At 45.3% G+C, this 19,305-nt stretch overlaps 1 protein-coding gene across 2 annotated transcripts in view; it reads left to right on the top strand.

Annotated features, from left to right (window-relative positions):
• The first annotated feature begins 323 nt into the window (after positions 1 to 323).
• The window catches only part of LOC147881761 (receptor-like cytosolic serine/threonine-protein kinase RBK2), a 44,904-nt gene continuing 25,922 nt past the window's right edge, over positions 324 to 19,305 (top strand). Inside the window, exons 1-8 of one of the 2 annotated variants that reach the window (XM_087401702.1) lie at positions 324 to 983; positions 1,067 to 1,301; positions 2,869 to 3,643; positions 3,761 to 4,015; positions 4,121 to 4,278; positions 4,365 to 4,444; positions 11,934 to 12,069; positions 12,183 to 12,332. In XM_087401702.1, the coding sequence (XP_087257828.1) occupies positions 3,037 to 3,643; positions 3,761 to 4,015; positions 4,121 to 4,278; positions 4,365 to 4,444; positions 11,934 to 12,069; positions 12,183 to 12,332 (1,386 nt within the window). In that variant the 5' untranslated portion in view covers positions 324 to 983; positions 1,067 to 1,301; positions 2,869 to 3,036. Of the gene's footprint in view, positions 1,302 to 2,868; positions 3,644 to 3,760; positions 4,016 to 4,120; positions 4,279 to 4,364; positions 4,445 to 11,933; positions 12,070 to 12,182; positions 12,333 to 19,305 lie in introns of both variants that reach the window. The other variant, XM_087401701.1, reaches the window with a different exon arrangement.

Raw genomic sequence — 19,305 nt, 5'->3', positions numbered from 1 at the left:
TTTCATCCACTGTGGACTCTTAAAAGTATGTAAAATGGCTTTCTGTGCAGTGTGCCTACTTCTAAACTTTAGAACTCACATTCTCCGATCCACCTTTGGAATTCCTGTTCTTTTTTATAAAGTTCAAGTGAGCTGAAGCTGCTCTTTGTTTGCAATCTCAACCCCTTCTAAAACCTCTCTTCCCACATCTTCTTTTTGATCAAGCTGGAGTCACTATTTACCTTCTGTGACTACTTCTAAGTTACATTCTTTGGAAATCCTGTTCTTGTGATGCAGTTCAAAAGTCCCTATCTGCCTCCTTCGTTTGCAATCCACTTCTTCCTCTCCAATAAAAAACTCTGTTCTTACATATATTTTTCTGATCAACTTGGAGTCACCATTTACCTGCTCTTTCTCCACTTCCTTCAAGTCCCCATCTTACCTCGTCATCCTGCACTTCCAGTCATCCTCCCTTTTGATCCGCCCACTTCCTGTTCACAAGTCCCCATTCACCTCCTCAGACCCTGAATAATACCCTCTGCCCAGTTCCTGATCTTTGGAACCCACTCTCTTTCATCCCTTTTCTGCCCATGCTGCAAACTTTGTGCCTTGTCTGAGCTCCTTTTATCACCTTGCTGACGAAGTGGACGACAAAAAGTCTACGTCTCCCTTCCATTCGTGCATTAAGGAACAGAAATAGCCTCGATCCCATCGTGCACGATTCCCTTCCTACCCACGACCGCAAATTGTTCCAAGTCCAATCACAATTCGAGCTCAGATTGCGCGCTGTTACGACTAAACTCGACACCACGGAAAGCTGATACTACAAACATTCTAATTTGAAGGACCGAGCCTCTAGTAGCACTGTTGAGACAGAGTTGCATTGTTGAAAGGCAAGAAACTTGTTAGAGTGTGTATCATTTACACAGCTGTAGCTGGTATTTCGGGAACTATCGTCGTCTTTGCTGCTGTTGTTGACGCAGGCATCCACCATATCACCACCGGTAGGTTCCCTGGACCACTTGTAACGTCGTGTGGCCTCAGTTTATCCAGACAGCGGATGCTTATTTGATGTCCGGCCGGCAAGATCCGGTGGAAAGTAGAGGACAGTGAGAATAGCGATCCATTCTCGGAGGCTGCGATGCGTAGGGTGATCGAGATGATGCCAGAAATGAGATATGATTGATAATACACTGTCGATCGATTCATAATGGGATAGAATGGACTTAAAACGCGATTGCGCTTATCTTCCGTTGGCTGTGCAACAGAAAGTGTACAGGGCTCCCCAGCCCAGCCTACCCGCTTCTGCCGAGCTTCATCGGGTTGGTACAAGATCCAAAGTCGTGTATTCTGGAATCTGTAGATCCACTTTAGGAAAGACGTCCACAGACAGAGAGAGAGAGAGAGAGAGAGAGAGAGAGAGAGAGAGAGAGAGAGTTTTGCTGGTCGGATGGAATGTTGGCACCTTGTCTATATGCTATTCCTTGCAATTACAAATTATGTGTCGATTCGATTGCATCTCAGTCCCCATTGCGTCTCGGTATTTGGTCGATATGGACTGCTGTGTCACGCCATTTTGGCTGCCACAATGTGCAGGTTGTTGCTCTTGAATATTGTGCGTTCTCCTCCCTTTGTATTACGAGCTCTAACACTTAGATGCTGATAGGCTGTCTGCTTGCGTAACAAACGTGTCTTTCCTAACACGAACTTTCAAATTCCCAGCATTTCGCATTACCTATTAGATGCTAATAGCGTATTTGCTTGCATAAAAAACGTTTCTTTCCTAGACAACATGAACACGAACTTCCCCAGCATCCAGATTCCAAACGGACATTTCCAAAAAAATGTTTCTTTCCTAGACAATTTGAAAGCGAACTTCCCCAGCATCCAAGTTCTCAGCATCTTGTATGTCTTTTGTCAATGTTTAACAATGGTCTAAAAAAAAAAAGGGGTTTCACAGTGGACTTAATCCAGATGCATTTAAAAATGTGCCTGCTCCATTTTTGTCAGTGTTCCACCTGCAGAGATCGAGCTCACACATGTATGCAAACAACGATATTTATAATAAACATATGTCCAACCTTGAAGTATCATACTTGCCAATACAAGCTTTATAACTTAAGGGTACTAAATGGAAAACGGTGGTCTTTTGGGCCAAAGGTCTGAATTTAGTTTGTCAGGGGATGACATTCGAAAGCTGAAGGTGCTGCCGGTTTAGGAAATTGATAAGCCCGTATGAGCAAAAATTCTAGGTAGATGGCCTTAACTCATCGAGCTGTGATGTTTAGCACTGGCGCTTGGTTACAAAAGCCAGGAGAGAATTGTTCTTCTTGAGTCAATGGGCAGGCGATGAGCCCCATACGAGTGAAATTTTTGGTATGGTTGATGAGATCAACCACCTAGTTGCTGTGGTGTCTCGTTGGTCACAAAATCCAGGCAAGGATCTAACTAACTCTGCTCCCCCCGCAGTACCCTTACATGACCCCATCTTCAGCATGGCCTGGGTTGTGCAGCAGGCTATATCTAGTTGCCTAGCTCATTTTAAAAAGTTAATGATAGAACCTCGAGACTGGGATCTCAAGAATGTACGGAAGTTTGAGTATCTTCCTTTTTGTCAAGCTTGAGAAAGTCTTTTCTCCTGATGTCTTCAAGGAAAGAATAACTATTGCCGAAAAAGCAGAGTCCTCCTGACCTGTTCCAGGAACATTCAATTTTGCTCAGGCACTCCTCATAAAAAATAAAGTGATTTGTTCCCCGGAGCTGGCTTGGCTGGTCCTGGGTGTGCAGGATTATCTCGCGTTAATAGGACAAGATCTCAAGCATTTCTTCTTCTATTTTTGTCTTTTATGAGAGTTATTTTACATCAAACATATTTTCCATTGTTGGCAGGTAGTACATGTTCCATCTACTAAAGTGAATTTGGAGTATGGCTCCAACAGCTTGTAAAAAGGCCGCCTTGGCAAACTATATTATTTGGAAATTGAAGAAACACAAGCGTACTACGTTTTGACAGCCTTACTTTCATGCCATATGATGCCGATTGTTACATGATGCTCAATGCAGTGTGCAGACATGCACAATAAAACGTCCAAATGCAAACAGAAGGACGTGGGAACAGCTTTGAATTCGCTACAAAGGCATTTTCATTGTTTACTGTCACCCCAAATACAGGACAGTGTGGCTGCATTGCACCTGGAAAAGGATGATGATAGGATCCAAGGTAGTACATCACAGCTTTCTTCCAAGCCATTTCTTCAGGGGTCAAATACAAATTTAGATGAATTATCTTCTGTTGCTAGCTCTGTAGATGATTCTCATTCCTTTTTAAAGGAAGCTTTGCTTTCAAACTCTTGTTCTAATCATGAACAAGAATCAGTCGAGAAGCTTCATCAGCAAAATTGTCTGAGTATATGGAAGAATTTTGGTTCTAGGCATCCACAAGAATCCACGAAACCAAAATTTGGGACTCTGGCTGTAGATCTTGACGTTGGCTCCATGCAAGGTGTTTCAACAATGCAGGGATATAGTAGGGTCTTACCAGAGACAGCAGCTTCACCTGTGGACGGTGTGACATGTGAATTCGACACCTGTGTTCCCATTTCGCCATCTTGGAGATGCTTCACTTTTGAGGAGATAAGTTCTGCAACAAACAGTTTTCATCCAGGTGAAGGTCAATCTTGTTTTCATGATATAGCATTGCTAACTGGGTAAATGAGATCGAACCTCTCAACCTTTTGCCCCATCAATAAGATGACCATTTTTCCATGTATATGCTTGGCAGACAATATTGTTGGCACGGGTGGCTATGCACAGGTTTACAAAGGGACCCTTGCAGATGGCCAGATAATAGCTATCAAAAGACTTACCCAATCTGGTGCTGAGGAGCAGAGGGAAAAGGAATTTCTAGTGGAAATTGGCATCATGGCCCATGTTTGCCATCCCAATACTACACCCCTGCTTGGATTCTGCCTTGAAGGTGGATTGCACCTGATATACAAATTCTATCCGAATGGAAGTCTTGCCAGTTTTCTGCATGGTATTTATTACCTCTAGTTACTACCTCTGGTACATTAAGGATATCTGCAATAACTTACACTATCTTCACTTCCAGTTTGATCAAATTAGGTCTCTATTTGTTCAGGTACTAGAGTGAAAAGTTTTGACTGGCCATTCAGATATAAGGTAGCTGTTGGCACTGCTCGAGGACTCCACTATCTTCATGAACATTGTCGGCGTCGTATCATACACAGAGACATCAAAGCATCAAATATTTTACTTGATGCAGAGTTTGAACCACAGGTGGGTATCTGTTGTGTTGTTTCCTCATTCTGAGTTGCTTGATCTCTCTTTCAAGTTTTTTGATACCTCCTTATTCCATATCGCAGATCTCAGATTTTGGTTTGGCAAAGTGGCTTCCTGCACAGTGGACTCATCATTCTGTGACTCCAGTTGAAGGCACTTTTGGGTACTCTCTATGCTCTGTTGCCTTACCTTGCAAAATACTGTGTGATACAAATATTGGAAACCACACCATGTTGCCAGGCGTAATATGTTTGCTGCTGCTGCTGCTGCTCTCTCTCTCTCTCTCTCTCTCTCTCTATGTGTGTGTGTGTGTGTGTGTGAAAAAGCGGGATGGCGAGCTCAGCCTCTCCCTCATCTGTCCCTGTACCTTGCCCGCAGCCTGCTGCTGCTGCCGCCTTCTTCCGTACCTTCTCCGTCAGCCCCCGTACATGGCCTGCTGCTGCCCGTACCTTCTGTGCAGCAGCCTCTGCACAGGCCGCCCCTAGCCGTACCTTCTTTGCCCATCCCCTCGGCGCTCCCCTCTGTTCTTGCCCCTTCCTTTGCCTCTGTGCTAGCCGTACCTGCTGTACGGTCGTCCGTGCAGCCTGTACGGTCGTCTGTACAGCCTCCCCCATTCGTACAGTTTTCATCGTACCTACTCCCATGTCCGTACAGTCGGGTTAGGTACAATCTCTCCCTGATGTCTCTTCCTCCCCTCTTCCTACTGCTCCGATAGATGGCTCTTTCGTTTTCTCTGCTTCAGCCCCACCTTCTGCCTCTGTTTCTCCTGCACGTGTCTTCTTTTGGCGGAAGCATGGTGCTTTGCCTTCCTTCACTTTGGTTAAATCGGGCAAAGCTGGATATTGCGGATGGTCCTTCGTCTTCTCTCGAGCTGGACCTTCTCACTAGACATGTTTTGCTTCCGTTACAGATGTTCCTTCATCGGGTCGCCCCTTGTTTGTTCTTTGGATTCTGCCCTTCTGGTTTCCGGTCTTCGACAGGCTCAGCAGTTTGGGGTCTGTCTCTACTTTATGGGCAGGGTTTTATCTGCAGCTCAACTTTGTTGTTGGCCTGAAGTTGCAGTGGGACAGGATTGCCTTTCTTCCTTTCTCTTTCTAGGCAAAGGTTTTTATTATGCTCACTGCTCTTCGACTGACGTGGTGGAGCGACTTGTCAGTCGTGTTGGTATTCATGGGGCTGGTTTCTTTGCTTATGTGATGCCCTGGGATTCGCTTTTTGATCCGTCTGCCTCTCTTCTGACTCACTGTCCGGTCTGGATTATCCTCAAAGCGTTGCCTCTACCTCTTCTTCAACATCTTCCTACTCTTGCAGCTTTTTTGTGGAGGCCTCTACATATTCCGAGACAGGAGTTTTTGCAGGCTACTCCGGATGTTCGCCTTTGTAATTTATGGGATATGATGCAGCCCGTGTCCTCTACTTTGGATCTTGATTTGGGATTTTCTCATCCGATGCGCATCAGGCGGCATTTTGCCTCTTTTCCTATAGCATGTTATCGGTGCCGGCAGGTTGGTAATTTTGCACATGCTTGTCCTTCGGCTTCAATGACCACTCCTCCTATTTCTTCTTCAAATGTAACGTTTACTCTTCCTTCTTCTCCGGTTTCTACTAAGGCTTTACTGGATAAGCCTTCTTTTATTACTACGAAGCATTACTGGAGGAAGGTAGAAAAATCACAGGTTAATCTTCCTCTTGCTAAAGAAGTTCAGGATCCGGCTCCCGTTGAGCATCATCAGCCTCCTTCTCCTCTAGATATGGATGTGCCCCTTGCAGAGGGGATCATACAGGATGCTGCATGCTCTTTCTCAGGTTGATCCTCGAAGTGAAGTTGAAATGCTGAGTCTTGCTTTATCAGATGTAGCTCTTTCGTTGGAGGATACATATGTTGATCTAGCTCCTTTGCCTCTGATACCTGTGCCAGAGTCTCCTCCTGTTCGGGATACAGAAGTGCCTTTTTTACTGGAATCTTTTCATCCAATGTTACAACAGGTTTTTGACCCTGTGATTTAGAAATTTCGGGTACCAGCCTATATTAAGAAGAATCACAAGGGCAAAAAATAGCTAGTTTTTATTGATGGTGTGGTTTCATCACTGCATCAGTTTTTACAGAGTAATAATTTGAAGTTGGAGGATGCTGTGTTTGATCCTCTTCCAGCTTGACACGTAACTTTTTACTTGGTGCCTCATGACTTTTGCAGGCTTTACTTGTAAATTTTTTTCATGTACTTATTGGTGGGTTTTTACCTCTTTTGAGGTTTCCCACACAGAAATATAAGATTTCACTAAATAAAAAAAGAGTATGTGTGTGTGTGTGTGTGTGTGTGTGCACAATGTATACATATGACCATAGCAACATTGAATTCAAGACATATGCTAAAGGCGTATTGATTGGTTTTAAAGGGATAGTGTCACATGCACCCTTGCACTTGGGTGCAGTGTGACACGCTGGCTACATCAACAAGTGCTTAATAGATCCCTAAATAGGTGATTTTGTCATATGCCGTGACCCCTTTGCGAGCCTTAGTCCAGGGACACTCAGGCACGAGCTTCTAGGTCAGTTCCTCAAGCCTTAGGTCAGTCCTTGTTCGTTGGTACCCACTAGGGAACTCGATACGCTAGTGTTTGCTTCTTAGGTTTAGTAGATTAGGTGCCAGCCCATGCTAGAAGCCCCAAAGGGGACCCCAAGGGCAGCACTTGTATAGGAAGGGAGGCTGGAAGAGGTGCCTTTTAGGGCTTCAGGTTGGCCAGTAGGGCTGTGTTTGGCAGGCCCTACCAGCCAGCCAGCCAAGCCAACTAACTGACCTGCTGGTCTGCCAGGTTGGCTGGTTCAGTCGGCTGGCTGGAGCCCCTATAAAAGGGGGTCTTGGCCCCCTGTCAGCTCATTCAGTGCTCCTGCCTCCAGCCTCAGTTTCAGCTTTGTGTGCAGCACCTGCCATTTCCAAAGATCACCGTACAGCAGCAGCTACCAGCCGTACCAAATCATGATGCAAGGGGGAGGGTTTCTGCAGCACGTCAGCTAGGGTTTGGCCAATGGATAGTGGAGGTTTGGGCGTCTTGTTTCAGCAGCTCTTTCAGTTTCTTTTGCAGCTCCTTTCCAATTTACTTTGCAGCTCTATATCTCAGCTCTCATCTCTCTGTTTCATTTAGCTCTTCTTCATGCTTGGCATCTTTAGCTTCATGGTGTTTGTCCACTCTGTCAAGGCAATGAAAAGGTGCCATGTGTTAGGTTTAGGCTGCGTAGCTCCCCTCTCTCTTCCTTGCAAAAGGGCCTCGCTTGAATGCAGAAGAGGGAGGGAACCTTAAGCCCTTATATTTCATCCAACCCATGTGCACCGTTGTAAGTGGAATTAACCCACTTTATTGCCACTTGTACTCATGCGGGGCAAGCTCAACACTTCTCCGACACCCCCCCATAAGCTGAAATCTTGAATGAAAGCATTCTAGACAACTTAACATCAACATTGACTACATAATCTGCTATGATCAACATGTGGTGGTCCACCAATAGGGTCCTCTAGTTGTTGTTATGGCAGCTCCTTACCCTTCACCGGGGCTGCCCCCCGCATTGCCCATTGCCCCCTCCGCCCCTGCCTGCCTCCTGCACCGCCTCTCCTCCAATTCTCCACCTCTTTACAGCCCCTCCCTCCCGCCCTCCTTCGCCTCTCCTTCACCTCTCCACCTCTTCACCTCCGGCTGTCCTCCACATTGCAGCTCCTCCCTAGCCTCTCCATCCTCATCCACCTCCGACTATCCTACCTCCCTCATCCTGGGTGTGCTTCCTACCATGAGGGGGAGCTTGTGCTTCCCGCTCCTGATCGCACACTAAAACCTGCATCAAGGGGACACGAATCAGTCCCAGGCAATGGGAAAAGCCGTGAAAGAGACATATAAAGCCAAGAAAGACGAGCCAAAAAAAAAAAGGGACAAACACAACTGAAACTTGAGGATGTGAACACGCACGTCAATCGAAGTGGACTGGGGGTTGACAGCAAAGCAAAGGCGGGGCCCACCTCAGCCTCAATTTCAGCCTCCATCCCTACTCCGACTTCAGCCCCCGCTTCAGTTTTAGTTCCAACCTCAGCTCCCTTTATCTCTACTTCGACCTCAGCCCCTGCTTCTGTTAGATATGCTCAATGCCCCACCCTCTTGGTAACCACCAGTGGTCCAAGGTGCTCAAGTTGTAAGGCTCCCATATGAGGAGAAGCCATGTGTGAGCCCGGGACACTGGATGGATCTTGACTTGCATGTCAGATGAGGTCTATCAATGAGACTATTGATGGTAGAAAGGTGATTGTGTGGGAGCCCCTTATTCTTGCTAGGGCCTGGGGGCCAGCTGGACCCCCTGGTGGGGGTTTGGGGGTGAGAGCCCCCGAGGCGGCGGTATAGGGAATATTCCTTGAATATTCCATGGACGACTAGTCGGTTCCACCGACTAGGTTGATTGGTCGGCTCCATCGACTAGGTCGACTGGTCGACTCCACCGACTACGTTGATCCGACTACCGCCCTCATAGCTATAAAGAGGCGACCTCCCCAGTCCATTGTATTAGATCAAACCTTCCAGCTAGTAGCTCTTCACCTAGTATCTGTCTAGATCGCCATCTAAGCTCCACTGTGGGAGCGCACGGGTGGACGGAGCCATCATTTGTACTACATCAATATTGAAGGAAAATTTTGTTCCTCTTCAGTTTGCTGTGTACTCTCTATTTGAGGAGTTCTGTGCTTTACTTATGGAGGAGGAATTGAGGCTTAAAGCTCGAGATGGAGGTGGCAATGGGGATGCTGCGTTCTCTGCCACTACGAAAGGCAAAGGTGGTTCCTCCACTAAAGGTGAGTCCTCTACTAGTGGTGACCAAAAGAAGAAGGGTGACAAGAAGAAGTTTCAGGGAGAATGCTTCTACTGCAAGAAGAAAGGCCATGTGATTGCAGATTGTCGGGTCAAGAAAGCAGATGAAAAGAATGGTACCCTGAAGAAGATAGATAAGGGGAAAGAGATAGTTAACACAGCGGAAGCAGGGTTGGATCTATTTTTGGCCATTGAGGAAGAGTGTTCTTCAGTTCAAGAAGCGTCGAGCCTCTACAGGAACCCATCACCATGACGGTTGGAAATAATGCAAAATGCCCTGTTGAGGGTACAGGTACGGTTTCATTTGTTTCTGTAAATGAAGATGTTAAGAAACTATCTAATGTGCCGTATGTTCCATAAATCAAGAGAAATCTGCTATCAGTTGCTTCCATAACTAACCTTGACCATGAGGTGAGGTTCAATAAGAGAGGAGCAAAAATTCTGGATAGTGCAGGTAATCTTGTTGACACATGAGTAAGGAGGAACAACCTGTATGAGCTAAGTGCTCTTACAGCCACTGCTGGAGTGGGCAGAAGGAGACTTTGGCATGAAAGATTCGGCCACATTGGATTTGCAGTGTTGAAGGAGATGCAGAAGCAAGGTATGGTTGCTCACTTACCTACAGTAGCAGAAATCAAAGAACCGTGTGAAGCTTGCATGATGGGCAAGCAACAGAGAAAGACATTCCCACAAGAAAGCAAGAATAGAGCAAACGCTCCTCTAGAGTTGGTGCATGTTGACTTGTGCAGTAAGATGCCTACACAGGCCTTGGGGGGATCTTTCTATTTTTTATTGATTGTCGACGACTATAGTAGGAAGATGTGGGTTTACTTTCTTCACGAAAAGGCTCAAGCTTTTGGTAAATTGAAAGAATGGCTACAGCTTGTTGAAAATGAAACAGGGAGAAAAGTGAAGAAAATCAGATCGAGCCTTGGGGGGATCTTCCTATTTTTTATTGATTGTCGACAACTATAGTAGGAAGATGTGGGTGTACTTTCTTCGCGAAAAGGCTTAAGCTTTTGGTAAATTGAAAGAATGGCTACAGCTTGTTGAAAATGAAACAGGGAGAAAAGTGAAGAAAATCAGATCGGATGGTGGTGGTGAGTTTGTTTCTACAGAGGTTGGATATTTTTGCAAGAGCAAAGGGATCAAGCGACAAACGACGACACCACATACGCCTCAGTAAAATTCTGTTGTTGAATGCCAAATGCGGACCAGCGGAGATGGGGAGGTGTATGTTGAAAGGTGCTGGACTGCTGCCAAACCACTTTTCGGTTGAGGCTGTTAATACTGCGGTTTACATCCTTAATCGCAGCTATACAAAGGCACTCAAAGGTAAAACACCACATGAGGCTTACAGCGGTAAGAAGCCATCTGTCTCCCACTTCAGAACGTTTGGGTGTGAATGCTATGCGCATGTACCAGACAAAGAGAGACACAAGCTACAACCAAAAAGCACCAAATGTATCTTCTTAGGCTATTGTGATGAGAAGAAAGCCTATAAGTTATATGACCGAGAGGCAAAGAAGATCATAGCGAGCCGCGATATGGTGTTCAGGGAGCAGCCACATGCAGTGGAGGCAGAGAAGAGCTCTTCCACTTTATCATCAAGCGAAGAGGAAATTCACTATGGACCTGTCCCAGATGCAAGAAGCCAGAATGGCACCTGGTAGTGTAGATGGAGAGAAAGGCTTGCTGCAGAAAGGCCCTACAATGAGGCAGAGTGCCCAGACTCATCACAGGCTGGGGTGGACAAGGAAAAAGGCGGTGAGGGAGAGGGCGGGGTTAGGAAGAAACGGGAGAAGAAAGGCAAACAATGGGGGAGGGAGGGGGGGCTAGCGGGACGAGAGGTGAGCAGGAGCAGCATATAAGCTGCACAATTTTTGGCTTTTATTTCCACCTTGTACTTTAAGATCAGGTGCTGCAGCATTCCATATTGCAATGATATGCACACATACTACACTGCAACTGTTTCGAGGAAGTTCTATCTCTGTATCAAAGAAAACAGCTGCTGTTATATATTTTGCAAGCTCATTTGGTGCTTGTCGCCACAATTGGAGGAGGTACTGGCCCTATTTCAGTTCCAAAACTACTACACCAGTTTGGAGAAATTGAGTGCTCACACAGTTCTGTGATTTACTGCTGTTTTCAAAACAGAGGTGAAATTTAGGACACCAACACACTACTAGCCAAGGTTTGAGTGAGGGGATTCATTTGCCACGTGAGCAGCAATTTTCAGTCATTGTTTGGACTGATCTTAGAGGCATTTTAGGTCCAACTGTTTGATACGATTGATCTCATCCCATGAAATCTGAGAAGATGGGGCATCCAAACTGTACTAAAACGGCCAGAGTCATCCATTTGAATACGTTCATTAGAAAACCATCTAGATATACGTGCATACCCGGTTGTGCTAACCTGTCTGTTTGCTATTTACATAGATGACTCTAATACTAGCCTTGGCAGTCTCCAAAACTGGGCAAGGCCCAAATTTGATGGAGATATCTCACCATCTTAAAAATGGATTCTTCTCCCAAATCCTCTCAAACGTTGTCATCCCATGTATCACAGCAGTGGGTTTCCGATTCATGATATGAACTGTTATGGAAGCACTTTGCTCTAAAGAAACGTAGCATAGGAACATTCATAATGGACTTGGTATCTTGCAAAATTCCTGTCTTCATCAAGCATGCAACTAATACTTCTAGACATACATCTTTGTACAGGTTTGGAATGTTAGTCTAAAAGTCAAGGTATTTGTTGTCTTTTTCTCATCATTGTGCTCTAGCTGAGCTTCTGTTATTTTACAGGTACCTTGCACCAGAGTATTTTATGCATGGTATTGTGGATGAGAAGACCGATGTCTATTCGTTTGGGGTACTTTTATTGGAGATAATTTCAGGACGGCGGCCTACAGATGATACACAACAGAGTCTTGTTATTTGGGTATGTACTACAAGGATGTTTATCTTGAAATCACATCGGAAAAAGTAAAACTTTTGGCTACTTGTACTTCTGATAGCCTGAAGTCTCGACAACTGTTCATTTGAAACAAACAGGCAAGGCCATTTCTTGAATCAAGGAACGTCAAAGAGCTTGCTGATCCAGGATTGCGAGGAATGTATGATTATAATCAGATGCATTGCATGGTGATTACAGCAGCAATGTGCGTTCGACAATCATCTATTTCACGACCATTTATGAGCCAGGTATCTAGAAATCCGCTGGAAAATACCTGTTTTCCTAAAATTCAATTGCTTCTGGGGACCAACCTTTCAGAATTATGTTCTGAAAAACTTGAGTGGGTGGTATTTAAGCTTCCAAGGCAGGTACTGTTTTGTAATCATTATGGAACTTGGTAATACTTGGTAATCCTAATACTCGGAATATACAAATGTAGCGCTATTAAGCTTGCAAATGGATTGCTCGATACACAAAGAAAGGGAAAGGGTTCACATCCTGATGCATCACCATGCTGATAAATAATGGGAGATCCTCTAGCTCTTGTAGACAAGAACAAGCACTGCTTTTTCAAAGGCTGGCTATGGATCTTTTGCTACCTGTCCTTCAAATGCCTCTTTTATCCTTTGTAGTCCCACAGGGAATTCCTTGAAGATCTTATGAGCAGCATATGGCAAAGGGTGCTTAGAGAGTCCTTCGTGATGTCACAGACTTCTTACTGGCATCGTCATCATGTCAACTGGTTAAGTTGCAGACAGAAGTTATGTGAGATCCATAGGATCTTGTTCTTCTTAGTCTTTTAAGGATAATTCTGATGAGGAGTTTTCCATAGGGAGTCCTGTCTGCCGGCCCAATTCAGTTCAGGTTTCCAACTCCTTACTGGTATCATAATAGTTTCAACTATCACAGACTTCTTACTGGCATCATTATCATATGTGAGATCCATAGGATCTTGTTCTTCTTTGTCTTTTAAGGATAATTCTGATGAGGAGTTTTCTTTAGGGTTTCCTGTCTGCCGGCTCCCAATCCAGTTCAGGTTTCCAACTCCTTCCTGGTATCATAATCATTTCAACAGTTTTACGTCCGTGCAGTATAGGTCTGGCTTCCAGGTAACACACTCTTGGAATAGGTAATAAAAAATGATGCTTCCAATTGAATACTTTTTGTTTTCTCCTTTTGTTCTGTTTGTCTAGGTTGGCAGCCATGTCAATCATTTTCAATTGTTTCATGTACTCCTCAGTTTTAGAGAACTTTCTTAATTGCAGATGGTTAAAGGGTTCTCATTTTATGATATCTATGAGGTGCATCAAAATAATGTGAAATCTAAGACAAACAAACCTTATGAGAGGTGAAAAGATAAGCACTGAATTTTCATAAGAACTTGTGTGAGATCGATAGGATCTTCTTCTTTTTAGTCTTTAAGGACAATACTGATAAGGAGATTCCGTCAGGGAGTCCTGCCTGTCGGCCCAATTCAGGTTTCCAACTCCTTGCTGGTATTATCATCATTTCGACAGGTTTATGTCTGTGTAATCTAGTTCATGCTTTCAAGTAACACACTCTTGGAATAGGTAATAAAAATGAGGCTTCCAATTGAAATACTTTTGGAAGTGCTGTTTCTTCTTTTGGTCTGTTTATCCAAGGTCTGCAGCCATGTCAACCACTTTCAAATCTTTTTCATGCACTAAGTTTTAGAGACCCTTCTTTAATTTGCAGATAGTGTCCTGTCGCCTCATGTCATTAGAAAATTAGACTCAGTATGTTTTGGCCAATACAAAGAACTTGGCCTTTGGAGCTGCCCACTTTACAGCACGAGTATTCAAAGGGTAATAGATTCTTATGTTATGATATCTATGAGTTGCATTAAGATAATGTGAAATTTACAACAAAAGAGTCTTGTGGAGGTGAAAGGAAGTTCTAGACACATGAATCTAGATGTGCCACCAGAGTTAACTCCTGACGTCTTTCAAGTTTTGACTAGCTTTTGATATTGATAGCTTTGCTAGTTTTGACAGACGTTCAATCTTCGAAATGGTATGGCTTGCACAACACACTAGCATTTGAGGATGCTTTGAACAGGAAGTGGATTTTCTGACGAGATCAAGGATTGCTCCTGCTGCACCTCAGTCCGACCTTCCTCCTGATTGCCTTGCTTTCCCGTGTGCCCCTCTTCGTCGCCTTGGCCTCCTGGACCTTGCTCCCCTGCTCATTGGCTTGAACAGCCCGACTGTGGGCTGATCTGCCTGCCTTCAGCCAGCCCCTCTGTGGGATGACCTGTTTGCTGCCACCCTTTCCTTGCCATCAGTTCATCTTCTACTTCTCTCCCTCAGCTTGCTACTGCCTGCAGCTCCCCTTCTTTCCTTCCACCTCGGACTGCAGCAGCCCATAGTGGCCTGCCAGTCTTCCACTCCCATCTTTGGTTCGCCTCACCACCATTTTACCTCTCCTTCTTGGCCTCGTCACCTTCATCCCTTCATCCACTTCGCCTCTCCATCAGTGCCCCCTTCGTCTCTCCATGCCCTCGTCAGTTCCATGGCCTAGTCCTTCGTCCTTCGCACCTCTCCTCACTTACTGCAGCTGCTCGTTTCCTCTCTCCCCCCCCTCTCCCTCGTACAGCAACCTGATTGGGCTGCTTGCTTCGTCTCTCCCCCCCCGCTCCCACACTGATAGCTCCCCTTCCCCGAAAGAATAAAAAAAGAACTCACCCACACGCACAGAGTAGTCAGCCACGCACATGCACGCACATTTGCACTCCATTTTAGCCTGAGGTTTGGAGAATGGTATGTGATTGGAGATTCCCCATTCCTACTGCACCACACACCTCTTATGGGTTCTTGCCTCTCCAAACCATTATGCAATCCTTGTAGAGGGTGAGGAGCTTGACTTGAGAGGAGGATATGAGAGTTGATGACGGCATGGTTGGGGATGTCCTTGATGGTGTTGATGATCAGGTTGGAGGCCCAACCGAGGAGCTTGGTCATGGTGACATGTTCGGATCTTTTAACTCTCGCACTCGCGAGGTGGTTTAGTAGACTCCTCTTTCGTTGTTGTAGCCACCTACTCATCATACTCATTCCTCTCAAGTTATTGTTTCCCATCTGAATTTTCCGTCTTTTTCATAGTGTACACCATAAGATTTCCATCCTTGCACACCCATAACTTCTACCAAGCCGGTAGGACCTTTGACCAACCCCTCCCTTTTTGATGAGTATTTTCAGTGGAACATTCAGGGACTAGGCTAGCTGTCATAGGAAGAAGGTCATTAGAGGGGACCAGCTTCAGCCCTCTTTCACTTATGGACAAATTAATAGTCTCTTGTCAAACACAAACTCATTGATAGCCATTGTGACAGGACAAGAAGCTTCTGCTTGGTCTGGTGCTCTTCGAACAGGTGGAGGTGTATGTATTTGTGGTTTGGCTTTTCTTTTTAGTGTCATTGCACGTGTTGTTTTGATTCTAGCTAGGGCTCGGTGAATTACCCTCCTCCAATTGCAGAAACTCATTGATGGGCAATGCTCCATTACATGCAAGCTTTTGCTTGGAATGTCACCACAATGTAAATATCCTAAGTCAAAGTACAGTTGACCATTTATCTGATCACAAATAAAGATTTTTCCATCTAGGTTAATTATGGTCAAAAGAGTTATTTTAATGGTCAAAGAATTGACTACGGTCAAAGATACTTGACTCTGGTCAAGTAAGCTTGATTTCGGTCCATCTCAATCCACAAGATGGCCACAGTTAGAAAATTTCCCCAGTTCATCAACAAACACTAGAAATGATGCAACCCGCCATTCTTGCTCATCTCTGCCTTCAAGCTATAATAGCTACCTCATAGCTATTTTCCTGCTCACTCTATACCCGCCTTATATAGTAGTGACACCCACGGCCCTCATGGCTCCTGTGTACATGCATGCACTATCCTTCTTCAAAAAGCTTTTACCATGGGCTTGGCCTTGAAGCTGAACACAAACCTTCAAGACCACATGATCACTACTAAGCTTTCTCAAGCCACTACGGTACCCCAAGATCATATGGAAAGATCTCCTCGGAATCATCAACAGTGGCGCTCTTCTTTTTGCTGAATTATGTAGAGCTTCCCTGCCTACAATGCCAACGTGTGTATATTCACAAAGGACCTACAACTAGTTTGCTTGCCTATCAAACCTTCACGCCCATCCTCTTACACAACCCAAAGCAAGACATATACGAACAACTCGGTTCTTGTTCCTTCAACTGCAGCCACAACGATCATGCATTGTCGACAAGAGCCAGCCAAACACCTCGGCTTGCTACAACCATCATCTAAGGATCTCCCCTTGTGTAGTAGAGATCCACCCGCAAACGAAAAGCTCCCCTCGCTTTCGTCTCCCCTCGAGCAGGATCCCCTTCACGTGATGATACTGCATCCTGCTCATGGGGCACCCCCCTCGCCCTTTTTCTTTCATATAATCATGGCAGCCTCATAGCTACTCCTGATCTTGGAGCTCACTCTCCCGTCGTCCGAGATCCTCCCTTTTGGACAGTAGCCATGCCCAGCCAGATCCCGCAGCTACCAGCAAAGCAACAGCCTCGTCGCGCGTCAAGTAATCATAGCCAGCACCGCAGCTTCTCCCTTGCTCATGGAGCACACTCTCCGTCTCCAAGGCACTCCCGGTTGCACAATAACGTCACAGCTTCCCTCTGGTCTCACAGAGCACCTGCCTTGTCCAAGGCTCTCCAACTTGCTTTGTAGCAACGCCCTCCTAGAAGCTCCCTACACCTGCCTCTCTCTTGCTCATGGAGTATTTGCGGATCTCTGGCCTTCACGATTCTCCTCCCCTCCACTACGAGCCTCCACATCCGTCAAAGGCCTCCCGCCAGCCCCTCTCTGTCACCCTTTTTCTCTTCTTCTCCCATTCTCGGCTTCTCCTGCCTCCCGACTGGCTCATCCTCCTCCCCGTGAAGTCCACACTCCCCCTCCAAACTGTCCTCCTTCCTTTACCTCCTCTAGGCAAAGAGAGAGGCAGCGAGATCCTCCGTTGCCACCTCGCCCTCCAGAAGCTCCTCTTTCGTCTCACGTGAAGTCCCCCCATTCCTTCAAGCCGCCATCTCCAGAGACACGCCAGCTATCTTTCCAGAAGCATGCAAATCTTCATCACGTAGCCACCTCATGCATGCCTTTTTAGTCCTCCACGTCATCACATGCATTTTTACCACTCTCCATCCCTTCAAGTATGCCAAAACAATTTCACTTCCTTCTAGCTGGGCATATGCTGCAATTAGTGCACTCCATGCAACTACATCTCGAACTGGCAGCTTGTCGAACACTTCCCATGCTTTGCAAGGGACCCACATCTGGCATACATATCAACCACGGTGTTGCCAACAAAAGGGTCTCTTTCCCACCCCTTATTGGCAATCTCAGTGTGTATTTCCCGGTCCTTGTCTGTGGCACCTGGACATATCAAATTCCCGTAACATGCAAGACTACCTTGACGTATGAAAATTAAAAAAAACACCATTCATGACTTGATTTTACATGACCCCAAAGACATTTTCACTTGGCCACACATTGGATACCCTTGCTCTAGAGTGCATCCACCTGCTTTTCATCATATTCCAAGAGTCCCCGTAGAAGTATCTACCATCTCAATAAAAAATATCATCAGTGTGGAGTCCTTCATGAGGGTGTCCATAGCTCAAAGACACCACCAACTAGCTATGTACATAGCTATGCTCCCACCCATCAGCATGCAACAAGTGAAAAACATTTTTACATTTTTATCCACACATCTCTAGCAACCCCTTTTCTTTTGTTGTGACATTCATGTCCAGTAGCTAAAAGAAAAAAATCAGCAAACCACCTGGATCAAAACAAAGCAAGCTTGTACTCTATGCCTCTGCTTTTCTTTCCTGGATCAAAAGGAAAACTTTGAACCCTCCACTGCCAGATATGCATAATCCACCATCCCCTTCGATCAAAAGGAATCAACAACACATCAAATTGATGTAGGCACTAGCTCCTTCCATATACCCACATCCTCACTAAGCCGCCAGGATCCCATAGCTTATCTTGCCAAGACATCACACAACTCCACTGGCTATTAGCTATCACACTTATATCATGAGTCTTGCTTAGCTTCACATGAGCCATATCTTTTGAGATCACTACCTCACACATAGATCTCACGGGCACAACCAACCCATAATCTGTGATTAGGGACTTCTCAACATACCCTATTGCCTCAACCTTGTAAGCTGCAAAACTTAGCCCATCACATGAATTATCAAGATCACCGAGGAGCAAACAAACATCCGTCCCACCTGAAGAATGCTCAAACATATCAGCACACTCTTTGCTATGCATCCTGTCTTCACTGATATCCTCATTCTCTGAACAATCATGAGAAGTACATATTTCATTGTCATTACTAACCATACATGCAAAATCGATGAGGGTATCAAGTAAAGCATTTAGCTGATCATCAATCACACTATCACTACCATCCTGCTCAACATGCATACTGGTGTTTACATTCTCTTTCAAAGAGATCAATGTTAACATATCATCCAGTGCATCATCAAGAATGCAATCCATCTCATCATCTGAATCACCATCCTTCTATAAACACTGAATCTTAACCTCATCATACACATCAAAGTCTGCATGCACACAATCAACACTTGCTGGTCCCACCCAAACTAAGAGTTTTAACTGTAGGTCTTTTACTTTATCAGTAATAGCCACATCAACTTCATCACTGTCACACATGATTGAGCTCTCATCTTCACTGCTAGTTTCACTTCTTTCTTCCTCACTTGCTGAACTTGAAATCTCAGTCCCTTTGGTATGCACAATCACAATGTCAACCATGAACTGATTCCCTTCAGCCATGTACTCCTTCCAAGCCTTGTCTTCAAGTGGCTGCATCTCTGCTGCAACATGACCAGCTAGCATATGCACATCATCACACAACACTGGAGCATGATCATCATCTACCACTACACATACAGACTTATCCTTAGCTGCCTTTAATGGGCTCTCAACCTTTCTGCCATCTATGGCAGCAACCCCTTCACACGGGCTCTCCTTTGCCACCTCACACAGATCTGGTTGAGCAACACCCTTCTCCATAGCAACTAACAAGCCTCCATTCATACTAAGTGTAATGATTTCCAGCTCCCCTACATCATCAACACTATATGCATCCGGTTCCTTCAATAGTGAAGACAACTAAT

Source organism: Dipteris shenzhenensis, chromosome 30 (assembly GCF_047967505.1).
Source record: "Dipteris shenzhenensis isolate YYH24624 ecotype China chromosome 30, Dip_SZ_1.0, whole genome shotgun sequence".
In the NCBI taxonomy this organism is placed as follows: domain Eukaryota; kingdom Viridiplantae; phylum Streptophyta; class Polypodiopsida; order Gleicheniales; family Dipteridaceae; genus Dipteris; species Dipteris shenzhenensis.
This window is presented reverse-complemented; position numbering and strand designations above follow the sequence as displayed.